This window comes from Aplidium turbinatum, chromosome 5 (genome assembly GCF_918807975.1).
Source record: "Aplidium turbinatum chromosome 5, kaAplTurb1.1, whole genome shotgun sequence".
Classification (NCBI taxonomy): domain Eukaryota; kingdom Metazoa; phylum Chordata; class Ascidiacea; order Aplousobranchia; family Polyclinidae; genus Aplidium; species Aplidium turbinatum.
Window position 1 is genome coordinate 26894208 of NC_137476.1, and position 25771 is coordinate 26919978.

The 25771-nt window shown below is 35.9% G+C and overlaps 1 protein-coding gene and 1 non-coding gene across 2 annotated transcripts; both read right to left on the reverse strand.

Annotated features, from left to right (window-relative positions):
* Positions 1 to 1520: 1520 nt before the first annotated feature.
* LOC145771428 (U6 spliceosomal RNA) lies at positions 1521 to 1624 on the reverse strand. The gene has a single exon (XR_014289218.1). It is a non-coding gene; the product is annotated as a U6 spliceosomal RNA (small nuclear RNA).
* Positions 1625 to 2640: 1016 nt separating this feature from the next.
* On the reverse strand, positions 2641 to 24164 carry LOC145771081 (uncharacterized). Its single transcript, XM_082582823.1, has 12 exons — positions 23802 to 24164; positions 22854 to 22952; positions 21110 to 21188; positions 16056 to 17452; positions 15105 to 15278; positions 12114 to 12275; positions 11632 to 11742; positions 8176 to 8278; positions 6672 to 7307; positions 6275 to 6383; positions 5846 to 5967; positions 2641 to 5186 (listed from the first exon to the last, which is right to left on the reverse strand). Exons 1-12 carry the CDS (start codon positions 23955 to 23957, stop codon positions 5038 to 5040), a joined length of 3297 nt encoding a protein of 1098 aa, XP_082438949.1. The 5' UTR covers positions 23958 to 24164; the 3' UTR covers positions 2641 to 5037.
* Positions 24165 to 25771: the final 1607 nt, after the last annotated feature.

The following is a 25771-nucleotide window of genomic DNA, read 5'->3' on the forward strand; positions in this document are numbered from 1 at the left end:
CACCGACCGACCAATCAGATTATAGTTTTGGATGGGGGTTGCTTAAAGCTATTCCAATGCGATGTCCTGCCACACGGTCCCAGTGGTTGATTAAAATGTCTGTTTTTGAATTTCGAAAATGTCTGTGAGCAGTGACGTTCGGTGGCTTAAACCGTTGGGAAAGCAACTTGGAAATATTCTGCAGCAAGGTAGTAGGCACGAAGGGCGTTACCGTCGGGCGAAGCCCGAAGGCGTGTTGCCGAAGGCAACACTTCCAGCGGGGGGTCTGGGGGCCTCCCCCAGAAAATTTTGAAAAACACTTTCAATTTCGTACGCTCTGAGAGCATTTCCAAAACAAATCAAAAATAAAAATCTGTCAAATTGTGCTTCGCCTTTGTCGTGATCATACCTCCATTTAATATTTAGAAGTCATGAACATTTATTGCACAATCTTAATTTTAACGTTGCAGGACCAAAATCCAGTGTTAGACATGGAATAATAGTTGTCTAAATATTTAATTCGTCATGAATGTTCATTCTCAGATATTCAGTTAGGCCTACAGCTACACTACAAAAACTAACACTTAGGCCTAAACATTACAACCGCAAGGAATTTGTACAAAACGCTGGATAAGTTTGCCTCCTGCGTATAGAAGCTTAACGAACTAAATATTGCATCCGCACCTGAACGTTCATTGACGAAGTAACGTTATATCAACGCTGTAAAAAGGGCAAAGGCATGACTATGAAAGCTATAGTAGGCTAAAGTACATGGCGGGAGACATCAAAAAACAGCAACAATCTTTTCGCCTTTATGATGCTGTGCTGTGTACCGTGACGAGAGACCATTCTGTGCGTATGACCAGTTAGTCTAGCGATTGAACGCATTGACGTCACTAGGAAAGCAACTCTAACCATAACACATCTGATTGGCTAAGCAGCTGGTGACGTTTTGCAAAACGGGTGAGGATTGGATAAAACGAAGGCGTTTTTTGACGTTTTTGGACGTGGGGAAAGCAACTTTGCAAGTTGATTTCCCTGAAGCCTCAGTGGTTGTTTCTGACAGGAGCGTTTGTGTTAATTGGCATTTATAGGCAAGACATGCGGTTTGGTGAGGACTTAGACTACTCACAAGCGTTACGAGTAATTCTAGTCACGAACACAGTAATTTTCAAGTTAAAATAGACGTGATAAAAATAATAAGAAGTTAAACCTAGAATTCAGTCATTATATTTTGCATAGTTTTCGCTCAGGTAAGCACTGCTTTCCTTGCTTTCCCTCACCGATCGTCACTGTCTGTGAGCATAGGGTTGCTTATTTTAAGTTTGCAAATGTCATGTAAACACTGGTGTGCGTTTCATCGTTATTGTGTTTCACGAGCAGTGTTCTCTTTATGCAAGTTTTTGTTGGCAAAACAGATCGGTGTGCCAACTCAATTTATAATAAGTTGGCAAAATATTATATATAAATTCAAAGACTTTTTCTGATTGTATTATGAAAATATTTAGCTTAGTAGGCTACTGCAACTGTTTGTTTTTTTAAGAAATATGGAACGCTTCACGATTTTGCGTGTCACCTTGCGCAGGGACCATGCTAATCTTCTCTGTATCGTTTCAATTTTAGTATATGCACTGCCGAAGCAAGCATCGCAAAATGTTGTTAATCAACAAATTCTTGCCACGCTGATAAGCACCGCAAGTGACAGTTGTCTATCATAAAAGAAAGACGGTTTTATAGACTCTCACAAAAATATGAAAAACCAACTAATTGCTTTTTTAAAGGGAACACTGTTCATGAATTACGATGGAAACGTTTTTTCGGTGATTTCCACAAGCGTTTGTTACATGCTGGTGACTGGTTTCTTTATCCTTGTTATTGGAGCCTATTTTTTGCTGGTGTGTTTGCAGGTCACTATTGTTGCCTGTATTGCGATGTGTCAAACATTTCCTTGTTTACTGAAACTGTTAATGGCAAGATATCTTTTGTGAAGCGAAGTGACAACACCACTACCGGTATTGCTTGGCGATGAATATTCTGATGAAGCCGCTCGCCTCGCTATAAGTGCACAAAACAAGTGGCCTCGTTTATTAGGCATTGTTAAAAAAGTCAAAAGTGTTGTTAAAGGAGCTTGGCCTAGCAGTAGCGTTGTTCGACTAATTTTGTTGCTGCGGTATTATAAGACAAATATTAACAACATGTAACGCTGGATACGTTCTTTTCTAGCATAAAAGTCAGTCTTATTACCTAAAATTTTATTAATGCGGCCGCCACAGCTCTCCTTAGTACCAAAGTGGCCCGCATGCAAAAAGGTTGGTGACCCCTGCTCTAGAGCTTCATAATGAAATACAGTAGCCTGATGCTGCGAATTAGCACAGCAAATAATCACTTCCACAAGCAAGGGTTTGTCGGAGACATAGCTAGCCTAACTGATTGAGAAAGAAGATAAATCAGAATAATTGAAATAAAGACAGGGTTTCTGCCGAAACTGATAAAAAGTGAGAAACTAAGTGAATTGGCGATTTGCGTAGCCTACATAGTTTCTGGTGTAGTTTCAATCCCAATAGCTAACTTCGATTGTCATTGTTTTAAGCGGCACTTCACGGATATCACGGCTTTCAGAGATCCCATTCTTGTTACTCAGTCATTCATGTTGTATTTTAATGTAACTTTGCAACAACAAAATACTACACGGTTTACTGACCAGAAATAATTAAAAGAAGCAAAAGTGTTAAAAAGTATATACAAAATATCTAATAGATCAGTGTGCTACATTAAACAAATGAAGAAACATTAAGGAAAATACGGTACCTTAGCCTATATGAAAAGCTACAAAGTGTAAAACTACAATCACAGTCGCATGAAACAGTTTCGTGGCAGTGAAGTTGCGAGAATTCTCATACGTTGACAATTCAAAACAGTGATGCCCAACTGTTGTTGCCAAGCGAGTCACCAGCCATAAAAAATGAATTTGACTTAAATTAAATACAATATGAATATAGCAATGATTCTAAATCAAATATAGTTATTACTATCTGAATCCTTAAATAAAATATTTCAAAATGAATATTCTATTTGAATAAGAACTTCTGATGATCCGTGTAGGTGAAACAGGCTGTTAAGGATTCTGATAGTAATAACTATATTTGATTTAATTCGCTCTGCTTTGCTTTTTTGCTTAGCATTAAGCACTTTTTGTAGTATTAATAGTTTTCATTGTTTTAGCAATGATTCTAGATAAATTTAGGTTGTAATTGAAAAAGAGAAGATAGAGGCAAAGAAATAAGTATAGGCCTAGCTAGGTCCAAAAAATTTAGGCCCTTTTTAATTTCATTTTGTCAATAGGCTGCAATAAACTTTTCATGCATAAGAACTGCCTACAACACTTGAATCTAGCCTACTTTATGTAAGCTGGATTCTGGGCAACGTTTTCTGTTTAGGCTACTTTCAATCAAACATTCTTTTGGCGCAGATTTAAAGAAGTTTTTGCTTGTTTGCAAAATTGAGCTCATTCATCATCAAATAGACAAAAACATAAGCAGCATTGACTTAAAATACTTTGTCTTTTTACGTTACCAGTAGCCTATACCAAGACAACATTCCTGGGTCAAATAGGTATTTTAGTAAAGAGAAAATAAGTTTCATATCCGTCATACCGTCCGTAAAATTTGAATAGAATGTGAAATATTTAGTACATTCCAAAAATCTCATTTCTTGGAAAAGTACATACAATCGAAGACACAGAAATGGCTGACCGAGAACAAGTTAATTATTAAGTCATCATAATCCCTCTTTATTGTTAGTTTTACTAGTTGTCGAAACACAGTTTACGACTAAATCGACTAAAACTGAAAACCAATAAAAAATCACATTAAACTTCCTACGTTGACCAAATTTAGTCAGTTGCTTTTTAGAGATTGCATAAGCCGAGTTCAATGACTCTCTCGGCTCTGAAACCTTATTGTCAATCGTGTAGAATTAATTTCCTACACAGCTAAATCCGTCAGTTCTGCGTTGATTAAACGCCTGTATACGTTAATTTAATGAAGAAATGACAAGTTTTGCTGTTTGGGTTTGAAGTTGGTAATTTAGTTTTTCAAACAAGGAGCATGCACTCCGGAAGGTATAGCCGACACGCTAGTAGATTGGGCCTACAACTTCAAATTTTTTAGCCTATTAGATGTAGGCTATCGTTTGGTAAAGGCTATCATGGCCTTTATTGACTGTTGTTGACAGTTTCCTGCACCACGAGGCACTAATGTTGTAAATATCTTGGCAAAAAAACAAATAACGTTAATGATATATAGACTACAATCTCCAGAGCATGCTAGGCTTCACATAGACCCAGGCTTCCTACAGTATAAAACTTTCTGAAAATATCACTTTCTATTTTAGTAAAAAATAAGCATTAAGTAAACGTAGCGAGTGAAAAGCAATACAACATACAGGGCCGTGTGAACTATTCTCCGTGCCTCTCGTACGAGGGCCCAAGATAGTTTTATAGTAGCATATTATCCTATAATGTATTTTGGCTATTCAAAAAATATAAATAGGCCTACCGCAACAAAAGTTTGAAATTGAATAGCTCACACTACGCTAGGCGTGTAAACCGTTTCCAACACCCCTGTCTAAAGGCCTACCATTTTTAGTTCGTCCGGAGTTTCACGTCCAGCTTGGCCAATGCAAAAAGGAAAAAATGCAAAGCAACAGGTTGCACATTTCACGAGAGAGTGAATACAATTTAGGATTTTTTGAATCTGATAAACTTTATAGCCTGATTGCAGCAAAGTGCAACCCAAATCAAGCTTTTTAACTAAGTAGCCTAACAAATTTCACTCCAAATCTGTTGTGATACTGTCAAAATATTGTTACACAAATTTTGTTTGTTGTTTTTCGTATGTTATTGTTCTTATTTTATGGTAGATCTAAGCTGTCCCTTTCCAGTCAAGTTTCGAAAACAACTTTATTCATTTTCCAACGCCCTTTTTTTAATACGTTGGGAAACACGGAATTTGAATTTCTGTGTGCAATGTTTCATCACTGCTGTAAGGAAGTATTAAGTTACACTGGCCCATCAGCAAACACCATGGACGTTTGACTTGGACAACGATCCACAGCTTTCAGTTGTAAAACAGCAGCGGAGTCATGACTTCTCATTGACTCGGTATTGGCCATATAGCTATATGGCGATCCTGGTGGCAAATCCAGACCTGCAACAAAATCAAGTTCATAGGCTGCGCAATTGATTTTATAATGGTGTTGTATGCTTTACTAAAGGCGGCAGATTATCAGTTTATCATCAGGAGCATTTACAGTAGCCTATCTATAGATAGCTCCATTCGCAAGAGAAACTGTTGAATCCCTCATTCATTAACTCTTTACATAAACTCATTCTTTATAAACTCATTCATTAACACATTACGTATTGGAACAAAAAGATTAATTAAATAGAGGAAAAATGTATTTGTCTTAATACTGTATAATACGAAACAGAAAGTTTTGCCGCAAATCAAATTCTTTCTTATACAACGAAACAAAGGAGCCTAAACGATCAAGATTAAACCAACGGCAACTCAAAAAGAATATTTAAGCTAAAACACCTTTGTAGCCTACAAAAGACTACAAAGTCAACCGTTCTTTGTAATGAGCGCGTTTTTGTCAAACACAAAGTTTCGTTAATACCGTATTGTGTTTTGGTTAATCTGTCGGCCAGAAATATGTTACTACGTTTTTCGTTTCTTTGCTACACATTGTTATTGAGATAAAAGTTTTTTTTTTCTATTGCAAATAAAAAATCAATCTCTCATGTGAATATCTAAGTCTATATCTCAAATTGACTGACGCAAGCATAAAGGGGTTAGTATCCTACCTTTTCGTTCTGAGTTATTACTGTTGACAGAAATGGCTCTTTGCACAGCTTCATACGTCATTCCTACGCCATCAGTGACGTGAAACATGCCAAGATGATTTGAACTGGTAGAAGAATGGACACTAAACACACAAAACAAATAAAATATCTTAAAGGTATTTCCTGCGAATGCTTGTCATGTTTGTATAGCATACCATGCATATTAGACTACTAACAAGACAACTGTAGTTAATTTAATGTTAACACTAACAGTTATCCAGTAGCCTATATTGATGTATTAAAGTAAATAAAAACTTAGGTGTGACGAGTAAACTTAATGAATAGAGCTGCACGTAGCAAAATAACATTTCGTAAATTTACGTACAAGAACAGAATCATATGAATAGTTAGGCTAAGCTACGTTCAAATAATGCAAAGTAGAATACCCACCGTAATCTGCTTGATTGATGGTAAGAAGGTGTCAAAGAGTTTCTGTTGAGATTGGCGCTGCAACGGTGTGAACGATGTTCATCTGATGCGCTGTTACTAGAGTTGTAACCTATTGAAAACAAAATGAAAAATCAGAGGAGGTCTAATCAAGACACCAAGTAAAATAAATCGATTAAGAGATGATTCAGATAATACAAACCAAGGAAGTTTCCAGAAATATTTAATAAAACTACCATTCAACGTTTTATAGGCAGAGAAAACTTTTTTCTCTCTACAAAGAGATGACTATACGAAACCATCTTTATGGCATATCTTTGTATCAGTAAGCTGCATTCAAGTAAAATCCCATGATATTTTAATGCAGGAGATCGTTAAAGTATAGTGCCAGGATTGGTACCTTTGGAACTTGGTCTTCTTGAAGATGAGCCTGGGGTTGACGGTGGGTGTGGAATCATGTGAGGCATGTCTTCTGAGTTGTTACCTAGCGTACTGGAGGAAATATTTTGTATGTAGATGTGAGGATTTTTTTGATGATTTCTACCTGAGACAATATTCACATTAGAGTGAGGGAGATTAGAATGTGTCCCAGGAAGTGAAAGAGGTGGAGGTGGTGGAGGCATTAATTGCTGAAGATTTAAAGACTCTTCATTGTGTTCCACATGATGAGAGTAAGAAGGATGAGGAGACATAGGCACATTGTGATGAAAAGGATCGTGATTGGCCGGAGAAAGATAGGGAGGTTGAGGAGTCGTAAAATGATGGGAACTGGGTTGGTGGGATACATCATTATTTTGGTTTTGTGATGCGATGGGAGGCAAATGATACGGATTCGGTGGAAGACGAACTTGATGGGAGTGGAGTGGATTAAAAGGATGCAGATTAGATTGATTTCTTGGACTTTGAGAGTGGGGATGTCCGAATGAATATACTGGAGTGTTTCTAGTTGGTTGGAGGTGAGGAGAATTGGCACAAGATTGACTTCCCATCAAACCATGAGTATCTTTTCGATTTGTACTTCCCACTGCCCCATCACCTACAAAAGTACATTTTTTATTAGGTTGATTACCCTGGGCTAGAATAATAGCTTATTCGGATTAAAACAACATTTTGAGAAAGTTTTTTAACAGAAAACAACTGTTTCATCATAATATTATTAAGCGCTTATTCTAGACCTTGTGATCCATACGAAGTGAAGAGAGCAATTCAACGAATTCACTTGCATGCACCATGCACCATAAGACATATGCCAGCATAAACAAGTAGACACATTAGGCGTGTACGTTCAAAATAACATTATAACTTACGAGATACATAGTTTGTTTGTTTAAAGTGTTCATGAAACAATGACAATAAGAAACAATCCTATTAGAATTGACAGATATTTAGGTCTACAAATGAAACAGTAGTGAGATAAAGCAATGAGGTTTTAGCTGTTTGTAAGTGCAATTGAAGGCATTTCGCTTATTGGTTGGTTGGTTGATTTTGAATCTTTATCCTCGGACTGAAAAAGCCTTGATAGGTTATTGCTGGTAGTTTCGCATACTTGTAGAGGCTCTTAACGCAGGGCCGGTTACCGAGATTGGCAGGGTGAAGTTTTCAGATTGAGAGGTTGGAATTATTCCATTCACTAGGTGTCACTGAAAGGAGAGCAGTCCTGAAATGCGTTGCTCAAGCGCACACCCCGAGAGTCGAACCAGCGCCGCGTGATCTTGAGCCGGGCGCGTAACCACTGAGCTAACGGGGCGGACATTGGAAAACATTTTTCCATTTAGCGCCACCAGGTATAGATGAAGTGAATGGGTCTACGGTAACGGAATACATCTTTTGCAAGGATCCAAACTGCCTAAGATTCTTTCTCATTCTGAGGTTACAAAGTGTATTATTCTAGTCAATCAACGTACCTCGATCCAGTCCTAAAGTTTCTTCGTGAGCTAGTAGATGCAGAGGTTGAATAGTGAGACAGTCAACCAACCCTTCACTTTTAACAGTGTCCAAACTTCTCATCTGAAACAAAAGTTTTAACAGTATGTTCAACTTAAGCTATATCTCTTGAAACCGCTCATCATCTTGTAGATGTCATATGACGTCACATCGTTATAGATGGACTTTCACGACAAAAGTAGTTTCGCAAATTTTATAAAAGACGTTATTGTATTTAAACTAAACCGAGTGAGATATAGGCAACTTAAACACGTTGGACAACTTGCCTTTTGCCTGAATTTATATGTATTTTGCGACTGTTGCTTATTAACTTTGCTATTGTAACTTGAATTCAAAGATTCAACCGAAATGGATTTAATACTCCGAAGAAAAACAACGATGTCAGTCGTTCAAAATCCTTTGTCAAAAATCTCCAGATTTATCCTTCAAAGTTTATTTAGCGTCAAAAAAGGACGCTGATCAAATCGAACTACGTTTAAACTTGAATTAAACATTAAACGATTGCTGGAATAAAGCTTGATTGATCGAATGGCAATGAAATTTTTTTAATTAATTGCTTTAGCTTTGAGTCACCTTGATACCATGAAGTGTTTATTGAAGGTGTGATCACAAATAGTAAAAAATAATATTGAAAAAAAGATTGAAATAAAGTGATAGGTATTTAGCTTTCTCAGCCTGATTATTTCGGCAATTAGAACGCAGATCAAGTCATCGCGGTGTTTTTGAGTTTACATTGCAGTGTAACATGGCTTATAGTTCTATGTGACCTTTAGTAACAACTATTTGCCAAGATAAGGCGATATGACACGAAAGCCTACATTGGACTGTAAGTTTTTCTAAGACTGGTGATACTAAAGATAGTGATAACACAAAGTCAAAGCCTATAGAAACATATACACAGAGACGTTAAAAGAATAGGCTAACATGAGTCCCGTACCAATGAGATCCTTGAGGCCAAGATCAAGACATTTCTCAGAAAAACACACCATATCCAAATAATACAAGGTGGTTTTTTAAAGTTTATGGTCCAAAAGCGTCCAAAAGTATCACATAAGTATTTACGGTCCAAAAGTATCCCATAAGCATTCCCGGTTCAAAAGTATCTCATAAGTACCCCGGTCCAAAAGTATCCCATAATTATCCCCGGTCCAAAAGTATCCCATAAGTATTCCCGGTCCAAAAGTATCCCATAAGTATCCCCGGTCCAAAAGTATCCCATAATTATCCCCGGTCCAAAAGTATCCCATAAGTATCCCCGGTCCAAAAGTATCCTATAAGTATTCCCGGTCCAAAAGTATCCCATAAGTATTCCCGGTCCAAAAGTATCCCATAAGTATTCCCGGTCTAAAAGTATCCCATAAGTATCCCCGGTCCAAAAGTATCCCATAAGTATCCCCGGTCCAAAAGTATCCCATACGTATCCCCGGTCCTAAAGTATCTCTTGGACTCCAATGTCAACGGTGTTACTGCATACAGTATTTTGTCACAAAGTAGGCTAAAGCTAATTTTTCAGAAACATCAAATAACTGTTTCATTTCATTCGAACTGTTGTTGAATTACAATAAAGCTTCAGTAGAAAGTTCGTTTTGCTGTATCATTGACTACCATAATGCACAGTCAGATTTATCTTCTAATTCCTATTTTTATGTATGTTGCAGATGTAAAATAATTGCTGATGAGGACACAAGTAGACCTACGTGTCGAAAACGTTTGAGCTGATTTGAATTATGATGTATTTCTGTGTGTAATAAAACATGTTAAACTCGTTGAAATTACAATAAAGTTACCAAAACATAACAATAAATTGATAAGTGTGTTTAAAAAGATTGTTTTGTCGAAAAAAAAAATAAACAAAATTTAAACAGTTTTATAAAATCGACTTGGTATAAAACGTAATTCATCACATAAAAAAAATGAACTTCAAAACAACGAAAAGGCAAAGGAAGTTTGCTTCCGAAACCGAACGGACGGACCCCTGGAACTCTTGAAATGGTTTCTTTAGTACCCCCCATAAACCAGGCCTAAGCACAAGAGCATGCGTTTCTCAGCATTAAAGTGTAGCAAAAAGTGGCAGCGATAGACACGTGTTTCGCCCACTAGGCTGATCTCATCAGTATCGCACCATTAATTCATGCCAACAGAGTGACCGACTTCTGCTTTAGTGAGTTGTCAGCCTTGTGCTGACGTCAGGAAAATCGCTCCTTCTAAACACTATGCGAATACAGCACACCTTTAGAATGTCAATAAAATTTGAAAATTTTCCCATCGATTATTTACAGAGATAGTCATATAGGTGTAGTCTTTTACTCTTTAAATTTGGTGGAATATTGACCCATGAGAGCTTAGACCTTTATAAAATAAAACGTTACGTAATAAGGAGAGCAGTTAAGACTTACAGTGAAATACTAACTTCCACTCAAAGCTTTACATAGTATCAAGCAAAATTTGCAGAAGTAACAGTTCTGTGATGGGTCTGGAGGTTAATATCAACTATTTCAGAGGCGACAATACTGGTAACGGTAGCACACCTACGTTGCAAAGCAGATTTCTTTCATCTTATTTTAGCAACAGACAAAAATACATTTCAGATTCAAAACATTAAAGTTTACGATTAACTGACGAAATAGAAAGGTAAATTACCTAACCAATGCAAATTGATGGCCAACCTTTCATAACTGTCTGACAAGATAAAAGTTCAGTTGCTGGCACTCACAACTGTTTACACAAGTTAAGGCAAATCGAAAATTTGCTCAAGATCTTTCATATTCAAGGAATTCGATTGTCAAAAGTTAAAGTCAATTAAACAAACAAAAACTCTGAACCTTTGCCTGTTGAAGAGAGTTTTATAAATGTCTAATGTCGAACAGATGTCAGCAATAAACTTTTAATTTTTTAACTCTCATTTAAACTTGGCCAACAAACCTGTTATCAAGCAATCTGTTTGACTTATTTATTTTATCTGTTCAGTAATTAAAACGCTGAGTTAACGGAAGTTGTGACAAGTAACTAGAAAAGAGAATGAATTCAATCTAAGAGCAAAAGTAATAAACAGATAAACTATAGTCCACTTAAGCTAAGTAGGCTACATGTGATTTGTGGCCTTAGCAACATACCTACCAGCTGTATTAGCCTATGTGAGCACAGTAGCCTACTTACTGCTCAAGGCGGCCACAAAAAGGAAAACCTCATGTTCGTTTATGCTCATAACTTACAAAGTGTAAAAGAAAATGTTTTTCTCTTGCCAACATAGCAATGGCATTATGTAGTACTTTTATATCAATTAGATGCACTTCACTACTTATACTCTCACCTTATCTTTTTTAACAGCTTCATCCTATGATGCAATCAAAACATGGGCAATTAAGTAAAACAATTTTGATTCAGCAATAAAGCATGTCTATGCATTGATTTCTTACCTTTTTTCTTGTCTGTTCTTTTGTGGTGTGTCCCCCTTTTACATGTTTGCGTAAGGAAGAAGGGTCTGTGTAACGTTTATTGCAGCCAGGAAACTGACAGGCGTATGGTTTCTGAAAACAAAAATGCATGAGAAAATTGTTCTAACAAGTTACTTACAGTAATAATTTAACTTATTAGACTACACCTTTAGCTTGTTAGTAACCACAGTGTCCCATTTTGTGTCACAGTTGGAAATTTTAGATAAACCCATGCAAAGCAGTATTTTACATTTTTAAATTACGTGCCATGCTGGAAAGGTTGTTACTTTGACCCATTTACAAAATGTTGTCCTTATATTGGCTAGCCTATGTCAAATTATATAATTACTTTTCTTGTTTTTTGAGAGGTGGCACGTTTACACAAGTTAAAGTGTCTCCCCTGGATCAGCTGGTGGCAACTGTCGAAGAAAACGAAGTCATATAAATTTCAATTTAGCTATTACCGTGTCCAAATGAGTTCTTTGGTGTTTCGCTCGGTCTGAAGAATTGCTGAAAGCCTTAGAGCAGCCCACATGTTGACATATATACGGCCGTTCTCCGGTATGAGAACGAAGATGGATCTTCAAGTTCTCCAGTCGTGAAAAAGCTTTATTGCATCCTTCAAACTAAAAGGAAATTGAATAAATTATAAATCAAATTTCGTTGCTTGGAAACACTTCTTCAATCTGAACATATGAGTTGTATCTATGTAAATAATCTTTAAATTGTTTTATAATGATTAGTAGACATGGTTTCGCGGCGGCCTGCACGAATAAAGAAGTCAATTCATATATTATGTAAATAGGTATGGGAATGTCACAAAAGCTGTAGACTACGTTTACGTAGCAAATCTTGTGTAAAAAGAAAAGATAGGCCTTGTAAAACAAAGATTCTGAACTAATTGCTTGCTCATTAAAAGAGAAAAAGTAGTTTTACACCATGCAGATGCATTGTTTAGGATTATGCAACGTTGACAAACAAAAAATGTTAACATTTATGCAATAGTTTCAACTTCGTAGTGCTAGTTGATGTACGTTGGCGACACAATCAAGAATGCAAATTAAAATATTAATTAAAAATATATCAGCTTCGAAAAAATTCACTCACTGATCGTGAAAATCCCGTGTTTTGCTGAACACACAAAGTTTAAAATTTATATAGAGAATTGTTGAGCTTGAATTTTCAAAAACATACTAGAAGGCTATCACGCGGGCCGCATGAAATACTGTGACGAGCCGCAATGAGGCCTGCAAACAGCGGGCGAAGCTGGCCTTTAAAGTTAATTTTCCGGAATAGGAGCCCACACACCCTAAACCCTTTGATACATCTTTCATAGAAAAGTCGTGCACGTTTTTAAGTTTTGAAATTTTTTTCTTTAACAAGATATTTCTAAGGCTTTTGCAAGTGGTTGCAAGCTGTTATCAAAAGACATTGTGTCCTCCTTCCAAAGCTGATTGATATATCGCTCATGCACACGAATGACAACCAGAATCTTCTGTCCGCAAACATCGTGATGCAAACGAAAAATAAACTTATTTTTAGCCTGTTGTCAAAGTCAGCTTTGTAATAAAAATTTCAGCAGTTTTAGAACTTATCATGGGCCACAATTGTTCTCACCAGCATAGCTTGCAACCCAGAGACATTTATTTGACTGAGTTTGACTCATCGATTTTGTGGTTGTTGGTGTCAAGCGAAAAAGAACAATCCATTGAGATCAGTCATTTTTATGCACTGCTATTGCTTTTTATGTCTTCAGATATCGGTGTAACAAATCACTGATTTGTTGGATGGACTTCTCTCAAAGCAGCAATGGATGAATCTTCGATATTCTATCTTATGATCAGAAAAAAATGAAATTATTATTCCTTTGCTTAAGCTTTTTATTTGCCTTTGTTTTTATATAATAGTGAAGATGACTTAGTTAATATTTGTTCTTCTTACGTACGTCTGCAGTGATACATTGGTTTTCATACAGTTTTTTTTTGCTTCTAATAAGTATGATTTTAGTTTTTGGATTATAGTTATGAATTTGTTTAAGGCATACTGTTATTTTTCGCTGAAAATTATACACAAAAATAAAGTAGATCTTTTATATTGCTCACGGAATGCCGTCTATTGACCACACTAATAGAAATTAGACTTTTGTTAAAAACGGTTAACTCCATGTTTATGCGCTTGTGTTGGCTTTGCATTTAATGAATCGAAATCGGAAATAGAATCTCTATGATTATGCGCTGTACACAGGTTATTCCTAGTATTTTACCTTGCAAAGCAAATTTATTCAAAACGTCCATTTCAAAATTACTAGAAATAAATTATTGTGAAACGTAAACTATATTTGTCGGACATGAAATGTTCTCTTATCTAGTGGCTTGATTGATTTTGATGTAAATTCTTTTCTTATCTTACAGACATACCTGGCTGTCATTGAGAAGACAGTAATGTTTGAATTTGTCCAGTTCATTGCTGTTTAAACACGATGAAAAATATGGCTTTTATGTTCATAATTTTATCTATCTAATGTCGTAAATATATTTGATTTACCACAAAGTAGATCTGTGCATTTTGAATGAAAATTATTTGAGAAATATGAGCTAGAAAAATTCCAAGACAGTATCTTTGCCTATTGAAAGAGCTTTCCTTGAAAAGCATTAGACGTGGTGGAAGTGGTTTGCGTGTTGATACATTACAGCATCTTTCATCACATGATGAAGATAATGCTCTTGTATCATGCTGAAGTCCTCCCAAGTCAGGAATGTTTTCAGCCACACAATTTGCACTTTTTCTGTGCATGGTCATAGCATGTTAAGTTTTCGCACATTAAAACTTGTGTATTGCGGAGCCATTTCCCATTTATTGTTGACTCAACGCTTTGGTGGCTAGCCTAACGTTATCTCGGCAGCATATTTACATGCACATTACTTGATGCCAATGAGTTTAAGCACATGTACAATTGATTACAGTGGAATTATGCCATCGGTAAGCGTTTGATCAGTTGTGTATAAGAAGTGCTGAAACCACATGCATAAAAACTCCCAAAATAACATTGCTCGAACACACACAGTATGTTGAATGTTGCATATAACTTAATCAATGTGTTTCTCCAAGCAAATATCGACATGTTTTGTCATCACGCTCACGTCCTGCTGAAGCTACAGTAATTTGCTGCTGTTCCACATGTAGCTTGGAGTATGGTTTGAGGCACAGAACTTGAATAAGGCAAGGAAAAGGTATTTGATTGCTCGAAGCTGCAGAAGCGTACTTTTCGTCAGACTCTCAACAGAGTCTGACTCCGACGAAAAGTACTGCAGTTTCGAGAAATGAAAAATCTTCTACCTATATTTCACATGTGTAATAAAATTGAAACGTTCATAATGATATGGATATTAGCAAAATATCTCAGCAGTTTTGCAAAGTCAAATATCAAACTTCCTTCGACCCAATTAATTACTTACCGTGCACTTGTTAGGTCTTTCCCCTGAATGGACTCTCATGTGAATTAATAGTTTGTAGCGAGCATTGAAGGGCTTGTAATTTCTCGGGCACAAAGCCCAAAAGCAAGTGAATTCCTCCCCCTTTCTTTGGTCGATATGAATCTTCTCTATATGTTTAACTAGTTCCTCTTGTTCCTATTCAAAATAAACAATTGATTGATTAAATACCGCTGCGTTGTAAAAGATCGTTTACTGCCTCTGATAGGTGGGATTCAAAATGAAAGTGCAATGTGATGATACGACCAATTCGTTTTCGAACAAAGCAAAGACCACACGTATACAGTTTGGTATAAGTTAAAATAAATATCTATTGGGAGGGCTTTGTTGGCAAGTTTGTTCTTCGCTGTAAAAACAATAGATAATTTTTTACTATTTTTTTAAATTGTTCAACTAACAGAAATCAAGACGTTTTAATGAACAAGTATATTTTGTTGGACAACATTTCAACTTTAGCTGTAAAACATGCAACTTACTTTCTTGTATTGATAAACTAAGACTGTCCTAAAGTGTCGTATTTTTAAAAAAATTCGAAAATACTTTGCTTCGTTTTGATGCAAATTTGCTTAAGTTTTTTTTTTTCGAAATAGCGTTCTTAGTATAACATCTTGTTTAATTTTCTTTTGAAACCCAAGAAACTGTGTTTCGTTGAGCATTCCAAATTAAGACAAGACACCTGAAAATTTAAAATAAAGTACCAAAATAAATAAAGTAGGCTAATGCGCCTTGCGCAAATGTTTTTCGAAAATTTGCCAATAAATTAGCGGTACAAGGGATTGAAACAAAAGTGTTTTCAAAACTTTTAAAACAAAATTTGCACCATTTTGTCTCAAACAGTTTTTACTCAATAAAGTTCTCTTTCAATTTTGACCTAAAATTATCCTGTCCAATATATACATATCTATGAAAAATTACCTTGAAAACTAAATTGCACTCTAACCAACGACAAATCCAAATGGACCCTTCTTTGGAAGTGACTACTGCTTCTGAAGTTCCCCTACTGCTGGAGGGTGGCAGAGAAGGAGGACGAAACTGGTTTAACATTACGTTGGAAGGGGGATGATGAGTGCTTTTGACTTGTGAGGATAAGCGAGAAAATGACGACTGGGCACCTTGTCGTTCAAGATCTTCTGCTCCTGGTTGTTTTCCTGAGTTGTTAAAATCGAAAAACGGGGGGTAGTTTATGTTGTGTGGAGGTTGCATTTCGTTTGCTTTGCTCCCCTGTGCTAGATGAGAGTTTGCATCTGCTTGCTCTAAGGAAGATCCAGAAACTGGATGGGAAACGTTGGTTTGTGGATAGGATTGGTTTGTTCCGTGCTTGGTATTTTCATGCTCAAACAAGTTTGAAAATGCCCCAGCCATGTACTCTCCTAATTGTGGAGCCGGATGCTGTTCACTTTGAGCCATTACACTTCCTGGAGTTGCTACTAGCAACTGCCGTGATATCGTCCCGTTAGAGGGAGTCAGCATATTTCGCGCTCCTAAGTGGCCGTATGTTCCGTTAAACTCTAAAGCGTTGCTGCTGGTCTGTGGCAAAGGAGATCCGTTACTAAAAAGTAAAGAATTCGGAGATATTCGTATGAGTGAATTAAAATCGATTCCATCCATAGACAGAGGTGAAACTGACAAAGTACGTTTTCGAGCAGCGGAGAATAAAGTTCTCGATCCAGATTTTGCTGAATGTCTCGGACTCACCAATGTGGAGTTGATTGGAGAAAAACCCTGAAACGGAGACAAGCCACTCAGACCACTTATTGTGGACATAGCGCTCCCAGGCGGGATCAAAAAGTCTTCATGGTTGACGTGATGGGCAGTAAAAGAACCGGTAGGAGTAACAGGAGGCAAAACTTTGTACGGGTTTAAGGTATTAGATGTTCCCAATGGTTTATATGAGTGACTGTGGCTGTTAGGACTTAAGTGAGATTGCACATGAAGATGATTGACCGTCGGCGTCTGAGGGTTGGTGGGCTGTAAAAAGTGGTGATTACTTTGCAGCATATGAGTGGCTTCTGTAGTCAAAGGCATGGAGTTCGGATCAGCCCAATCTTGTTCTCCAAATGAAGACTCCACTTTGTAGCTTTCTTTATCATCTCGCGGCTGAGAAAAGTGATCAAGAGATTCTTCCGTTTTTTTCATATATTCATCTAAATGATCTGGATTCTCTACTTTAACCGAAATCTTTATGTGGTTGTTGGTGCTTTTGTCATTAAAATGCGATGATTCCGTTGAAAATGATGGAGCAGCTTCAGATGGAAAACCACTGCCGCTGCTTTGTTGGTGAAATGATGGTAAATCATTGGAATTTTCGTTGTCTGTAAAAAAAATCTTGTTTAACAAAGACGCTTTTTTCATTGACAAGTTTTTTTTTACTTCAAGCCAGATTTAAAATAACACGTCATCTTCAGCAGAAGGCTAGGATTAAACATGATACAGCCTTGGAAGAAAGATTTCTTGTCGTGCCACAAAACATACTGTAAAACCTGTTACTCTAACCTAGTTAATATTTGATTTTTTTCATTGGGTTAAGCAATGTATCAACCTTTTGATTTAATTCGATTTTATATACTTTTCAAAGATGGTAGACTATTGCTAACATGTAGTGTAGTCAGTCAGATGATAATAGGCTAATGATGCTGATCAGTATCGGCTGCATAGCTGAGTGGTGAGAGCCCTGTACTGCAGTCGAAAAGACGCCGGTTCGACACCGCTCAAGAGCATGTGGTTGTGTTTTTGGCAAGACACTTAAAGGCACGCGGTCGATTGTGAAGTGGCGTCTCTTTCAGCCATAGCTCATGATTTCTCTTAGGCCTATATTATAAAAAAGTAGCCTACGCTGCTCTACAGAGAAATGTCTACGCCCCTTTTCAGGGCTATGGCCTGTTGAACTGAACCGAAGTGATGCAAGGAAAGCAGAGACATTGTGTAAAAGGCTTACCATGTGACTTTGTGTCATAAATCTCTATAAATCATCCTATCTGAATATACAGCTTAAACTACAAATAGTCTATAATATATATATATAGTTATTATCAACAAGATAACTGTCAATCAAATAATGCAAACTTTTAAATCAATTGCGTTTTTTAATTATTCAGACATAGCATACGTGCATTTATTTAAGTTAAAACAGTCAATTTTAATAACCGGAAAATTTGTTCTATACATAATCCATTTAGTTCATCCGGGACATTGTCGAAAGCTCGCCGGGGTTTCAGCTTTGTCTCAATAAACAAAGCGCACAGCCAAGTGGAAAACCAATGGTTTAATACTTATCCACAGGACAGGCCGTTACAACGCTGTCTAAGCTTAGAAACTACATAAACGATGTTGTGTTTGTAGCTGTTGTGATGGCAACTCTGAATGTTTGGAATTATGTGGCATTGAAACAGCCATTGGCAGACAATGGTCGAAGTTTGTTCGGTTTATTTAATGGTTTATTCAGAAATTTCTTAAAATTGCAGCCCACGTGTTCGTATGTGTAAAATAGAAATTAGGGCTATTCGAATTTGCGAAACATTTCGTTTTGACGCAAACTTTTTTTGTCTTGAATTTAGTTTTATTTTGAACTAGGCTTTAAGTTCAAAACTAAGAGAACTAAAGAAAACCAAACTTTGTTTTTTTGATCTGAGCACTTTCGTTTTTAATTCCTCGTTTTAGCTATGAAAGCCAAGCGTTGTTTAGAAAACGAAAACGTTCAAATCGACACTAGACACATATTCAAACAATTCATCCACAAATGGCTTCATAAAGTTCTTTTTCACTGTAGAATTTTGTCTTAGGCTTCAACATAAACAGTGAAAGCGCTTTGAGTGCGAGTAAAATTGCAAAAAATAAGACGATATTGGTGGCTGATGACAATAAGGATGTTTCTACAATGCAATTTAACGTTTAAAATGTGCTCTTCAATGTATCTATTTCAGAAGCAAGCTAATTTTATATGAACTGGACGATTGCCAAGCAAAATGCAGCAACTTGCAGTTTTGCATTGTTCAGTTTGCTTTCTCGTTTGTCTGTATTTCAGCCAAAAGACCTACTATAGCCTATTAGCGTACCGTATCATAACACTCTATGTATTTCATGGTCTGACAACTTTACACTTATGTTGAAAGACAAAACAGGAGTCGTTTCCTTTTTGGGTATTTGCGATATCATATACAACAAGGTTCCAATTTCAGACAGTGAGAGAACAGAAGGGTGTCAAATAACACAAACTCAGAATCTTCCATTGTTTTGGGAAGATTTTGATGATCGATGAATGAGGATTACACGTGTCACGTGTCAACTTTACATGAAAAAATCATTGGAAAACATACCACGCACGAAAGGGACAAAGCAATTTAGAAAGAACATCGAAAATTGACATTGTTTGCAACAAACTATTAGACTGAAACTCGCCACCCAAAGTCGTTAAGGACTTCAATTCATAGAAACTTTCAAAATGCTGGTATCCGGCGAAAATTACAGTATGCTACGTTTAAGAATATGCTTCAAAAATACTTACTACAAGTAGCCTATTGTAGCGGCAAAACTTTCTCTAATTTTACTATCTCAATCATCTTATTGAAAACTGGTTAAGTTATATTGTAGTAGAGAATGATGGAACTCGGATCATGGAAAAAAGCATTTTTAGAAAGTTCTGCAAAACCGAGACGTGCAAGTTTGTAAGTAACAAATTCCGCTTACAAATATGTTAACTTGTAGCATGTATTGTTTAGAGATATTTTTACAGTGAAAAACTTAGTGACTTCAAAAATCTTGTTTGATAAAATAAACAACAGTCATTGTTGTCTTGAAACAAAATAGTTGAATTGATGTCAAAAATGGATTTCAAAATTTAATTAAATTGTCAATCAAACACAAATTACAACAATACCTGGCCGAAGCAATATGCTCCATTATTGAGAGTTTAGGATCATCGACAAAACACTGCTTGACTGGCCAAATAAACATCGCTGCTAGATATAGAATAAAGGAGCTTTTAGCACCGTTTCTAGGTGCTTGACATTTGCTGCACGTATGTCAACATCACATATAAGCAACAAAAAATCATCATACAAGACTGTGAGTAAAGCTAACGCTTGAAAGAGAGCTATATATTTTTCCAATAAGCAGCCTACAGTATTAATTTTGAAGAAAAGAATAGTTGATTTTTTACATAGTAGCACGATTAAAGATTTGTAATAAAACACTAATAAAATTTCAACCAATCTTTGTTGCAAAAGCTTTTTTATATTGACGCCATAAAGACCAAATACCAAATCCTTCTGAAAGAAAAGAAAGAACTTAGTGTAGCCTACGTATGCAAAGGAATTATATTAAATTTATTGGAACAAACTTTTCAAGACCAAAATTTAGACCTGAGAGCAATTTAGTCGCAAAAAAATACATCGTAGGCTACAAAGAATCTCACACTTATCTTCAATTTTGAACAAAAAAGCAGAGTATAACCCATGAGACAAGTTTCGATTAAGTTTAGCAAATTTAGTTTACACAAGATCAAGCCAAAAATCAGTTAATTCCAATTTTCTATCTTCAAAAGAACTCCAATATAGCATATCGGGATTTTTGCCAAAGAAAAGTATTTTTGTCACAGCAGGCAAGCTCTAAGTTATGCAGACTAGCGCCAAAACTTTGTCATAACTTTGATAATTTTAAAGAAAAATCCAGTAAATAACGAACACAGTGGAGCACTTGAAATCGCTGTTTGAATTAATAATGCTATCCTAGCTAAGCTCGTTGGCGACAAAGGCTGGGACGGCATTCAATAATCTATGTTTGCATAGTTCGCGATGCGAATTATTATAGAAAACCTAGTTTGTTCTGAATTAAACGCTTTAAAAGGGAGAAAGCGCCAGCTTTTTTAAAAAAGGAGGATTTTAACGTGTAATAACCATTGGCAAACATTAAAAAGAGATCGAGGTATTATCATTTCCCACTGTAATAATGTAGCGTTCGCCTATGAAAATTACCAGTTAAATCTGAGTTCATAAATCCAGTGTGGCTGTATGTGAAATCTGCTTGTTGGACATCGACTGGAGCTGTGAAAGTCTGAAAACAAATACGCACAGATCAAGTAAACTCTCTCACACAAAATGACACTTACTTAAACATATGTTTTTAAACAGTGCTACCTTTTTTCACCATAGTTTTTCAATGTACATGAATTGGTGAGCCATGTCTTTGGTATGAAAATCGTTTACTTAAGCATTTATTTTTAAACTTTCTTTTCAAAGGATCTATTGACATTAAATCATGTCAAGTCTTCATGGAATAGTTGTTTATATGTCACCGATGGTTGAAAATTGTCTACGTTTTCCTTGTTTCACATCGAAACACGTTGCATTTTTGTAAACATGGCCAGTCGTTATAGTTTGTTGAGAGCGATTGAAAGTTGTTAAACAAGCTGTTTTGCAAATCATCCAAGTGAGACGATTGAATAAACAAGCGCGCAAAATTTTTTAAGAAAAAATCTACGTGATCTTAATGTTGTCCCTACGTTTTAAATTATAAATTTAACAAGAAAAGCAAAACTATGTGAAAAATTTTTAGCAGCAAACTGACGAGAAGTCTTTAAAATAATGTCCTATTAAGTTTATGGAGGGGGAGCAATATACATAAAAATAGATAAATCATTAACATTACAACATCAAAAGATGACGACTACTGTCACGTGCAATGTGCCCAACTTCAAGTGTGTCATAACGTGACGTGACAAAACACATACGTTCATCTCAAACGGTATCGAAACAAAGATATTTTATGCGAAAGATGGATGCTTTCATTCAGAGGCGTTGACAAAGGGTCTCGGGAGTACTTTTAGACCAGACCTGGGATAATTTTAGAGGTCCGGGATCTTTCCAGGAGAGACAAGAACAAAGAAAATACCACATTTTCTTTGGAGTCCTATTGTTGGTTAGGAAAATGTCTTGTTTGAAGGGCTCAGACTTCCCATTGGCCCTGGGCTTAATTATTCTCTTAACGGTCCTGTTTTTACAGATCGGGTTTAAACTTTCACTTATTGCAAGTGACATTGAAAAGATACACGGAGTTTTGGATAGTAGAAAATTGTAGCCTACATTCAAGCGCATAGCTGTATCCTTTTTTAACGAATGTTAAAGAGTTACAAATTATTGTACGTCAATATATCCAATGCAATTACAATATTTCCCCATCATACCCTATTCAATAGATTTATTCATTCATAGCTTGTCACGCCTGTGTCCGAGCCAGATAAGAGCATTGTTTTTAATGTTTTTAAGTCGTTGTCGTCACAGGAGTAGCTAAGGGAGCAGTTGATTGCGTGGTATAGAATGGGTTAAATTTCAATAAATAAGTTAATTTAGTCTAATCCAAATTTACATATTGAGGTTTTAGGAAGTTTGCTTTTAGAAAAAGCTTTTCTAAGTGAATCTGTTAGCATTTTTTTCTAAAACTTAAACATAAAACAAACTTTAAACAAGAGATTTAAAAATAGTAGGAAAATCAGAGGTACCGTTTACCTACAGCCGGATTTTCAGAACTTACAGCCATAAAGAAAGCCTTACACTTCAAAATTTTTGATTGCAAACTTCAAACACTAAAATTCTCCATTTTTTTTTTTTAAATCTCCTTCGTTATTACTCTTAAGTTTTTCATATTCGCCTAGCTACCCGCCAGAACAATTCACAATTTTCGCATTAACTCAACATCTGCAGACTTTTACTAGGTACTTACGTCTGCGAAAGTAACTTCTTCAGGGACAACAGAATTGGACTGGACTCGTAATTTTGAAAATCTTTCTGGCAGTTGTCCTCTCGGGGACATCACGTCTCCCTTGAAAGTAAAAACGTAAGAAGTCAATAAGTTTTTCGAAAACTTTTTGCTTGTTTGTATCATTATCTAGAGTTATTTACTACGTAGCCACTTCACGAATGATGCAGCTGCATGAAGTAATGGAGAACGGATACTCAAAAGCACAGATGTCTCGTAATCTTGTAATTCGACATCGAAGAAGATCAACATTACAGAGTATCCCAAAATTTACTTTTCTCATAACGCATAATATATCTATAATATGACAGGTACTGTTATTTTTTATTCATCAAATGTTGGCATTTGCACAACAATCTAACCTCATACCGTAATTTATTAGAAATGGATTTCGCTATTAGTAGGCTATAATAGCATCTTCAGCTAGCACATGTAAAAAAAATTGAAAAATACGTAAAACAAACAAATAAAGTAAACAAGTGAATAAAGTAAAACTCTGATAATATCAACACGGATAAAAATTCTATTCTAAATAGATGGTAACATAATGTTAACATCAAAAACTGAAAGCATAAGTATTAAACTGATGTTCTGCCACGATTTCCAACAATGTAGGCCTACTGGTAGTATGGTAACCTAAACATTTTGTGCTGTTGTATAAAACATCATTTGCAAATATCAAGACTTAAGGAAGACGTGAAAAAGGTAATTAAACAATAAGTAGGGATTGTTTAAACCCTATTGTTCATCCCTGTTTGTAAATGTTTCCAAAGAATGAATTAAAGTGGAATGCCTGTAGAAATATCTTCAAAGCCACAGACAGCATAAAATCTTGAAACAGAAAAAATGTAATCTAACGTTATCCAAAGTAATTTTGAAATCACGATCTTACTTTAATATTTCTTAACTCACCGGCATGTAGGAGTTTGACGCTGTCATGGAAACAGGGGTTTCAATAACAGGAGGACAAGGAGTTTCCGCTTGAACTAAAATTGTTGGACAATTTAGATTTCTTTCGGGAGAACACTCAGGTATCGCTCCGGCTGGACTGAAAGTGCTGGAAGACATAGAATGCGCTGGGCTTGCATCTTTTGATAAAGTCCGAGTTCTTTGGTGACGAAGAACTTGAGAAGAAGAAGAGTGCAAAGGATTTTGAGAAGAGTGCTCCAGTTGATAAAGCGGAGGCGGAGGTTGATAATGATCTGAAGTTCTTTGAGGATAAGGTGGAGGAAATTCGTTTTGTCCCGACACTATTTGCTCTTGTAAAAAGGTGTTTTCGTCACTTGGTAAAGAATTATTCATGTTGCTTTTCCTTACAAACGTGTTTGAACTAACCTGTGACGAACATCTATAAAATGTGATTTTGGTAATGAGATTCTGTTAACAATAAGCTTTTTATGCAGGAATTCGTTGGAGAAATAAGCATGGTATTTTTCTACTTTGTCACATAGGTTATGGGGACGTGAGTGATAAAAAAATCTTCAACAAAGACGCATTCATAGTTGTGTGTGTGTTTTACAATACGATACTAAACATAACCACTGAGCACACAGCAAATGTTTTCTTTATGTACACAAATGCTTTTAAGTTTCTAAAGGAGAGATTGCTCGAACTTGGTGTATTTTAATTGTAATGGAACCACAAGCTTGAACTGAATTTTTTGCAACCGTGTGGATATTTCAGAAAATCGTTTCAAACTGACAGTGTTGCCAAGTTTGTTTTTAAAAATAGTCATCCAGGAAGTTTGATTGTTTCTATTGAAAGGTTGTCAGGTGACTTTGAATTATGATGATTTTTATGCCAACCGTAATAAACTGTAGCCTACCTAACCTCACTCTTCTAGTAGTGTCGGACCTAGTAGATGCTTAATTGAGGTATCAATGGCTGATAAACGGTTGATGTAGGTTTACCTTGCGCAGGCTAGTCCTTAAATTATCAATGTAAATTTTAGTGATTCCAATCTAACAAAGCATGAACGCTTTGGTGGCGTTTGGCGTGTTAGTCTGTTCTTGACCATAAATAACCTCCAAAAATCACAGATTTCCGATTGGATAGACTTAAAATCCTCAAAACTGGAATATAAATATAAATATTTAAACACTGAATCATCTATCAAAGTGGTTTTATTATGATTCAAGAGGCGTCTACTGTTCAATTATTTGTGATTGACATTTTGATTGAAATATATAGTATTTAACATTGGTTTTAATTTTTAATGATTTTAATGTATCCGTCCAAAACAGTATATTGTAATCAAAACATAAAGGGCCCACAATGTAGACAGTAAACTCATTTTCAGTAAACGTTGGAGTAGTGGACTGTTTTGATCTTCACTGCTATTATTTGTCTGGCCTTTTAGTTTGAAACGTTTACTGATCATGTTTTTAGTATCTACTGTATAATTCTGGCTCTTTATTTTTTTTTTTATTAGATTTACCAGACTTTCCAGCCATTTTGCTCTTAAGCATTGCATACTGTAGCTTATTTTTTCGTAAAAACTCAAACACATTTATGCATCCTGAGCTTTAGGTTGTGCTTTGCCTAAGAATTGTTTTCTTGTGTGTTGCTTTAGCACCAAGTTATAGACCTTCCCCGGACATTCCTAGTTAGAAAACTATATTACACCATTGTCAAAAAATACGGAATCAATGCAAAAAGTGTGAATTTTGCCAGCTGAAATTGATCTAATTCTGAAACATTGTAAATTACAGGTGCAACCTGTTCTTCTTTGTTTCAAGTAGCAAGCTTACAAAAATTAAAAAAGTACATTTCTTTTTAACTACGGTATCAGTAAAAAAGCGGTCATCTTAACTTATATACAACAGGCTAATTAAACACTGTCTAATCTTGTTTTGACAAGTTTAATTATGAAATCGACTAAC

What these genes read in the sequence shown, in the direction of transcription:
- LOC145771081 (XM_082582823.1), bottom strand. Translation starts at nt 23,957, where the DNA reads ATGTCTTCCAGCACTTTCAGTCCAGCCGGAGCGATACCTGAGTGTTCT. An exon ending in CGTCAAACTCCTACATGCCG is followed by an intron (nt 22,953 to 23,801) that starts GTGAGTTAAGAA and finishes TTTACTTTCAAG; the next exon opens with GGAGACGTGATGTCCCCGAG. An exon ending in AAGAACAGACAAGAAAAAAG is followed by an intron (nt 8,279 to 11,631) that starts GTAAGAAATCAA and finishes CTTTTGTTTCAG; the next exon opens with ATGAGAAGTTTGGACACTGT.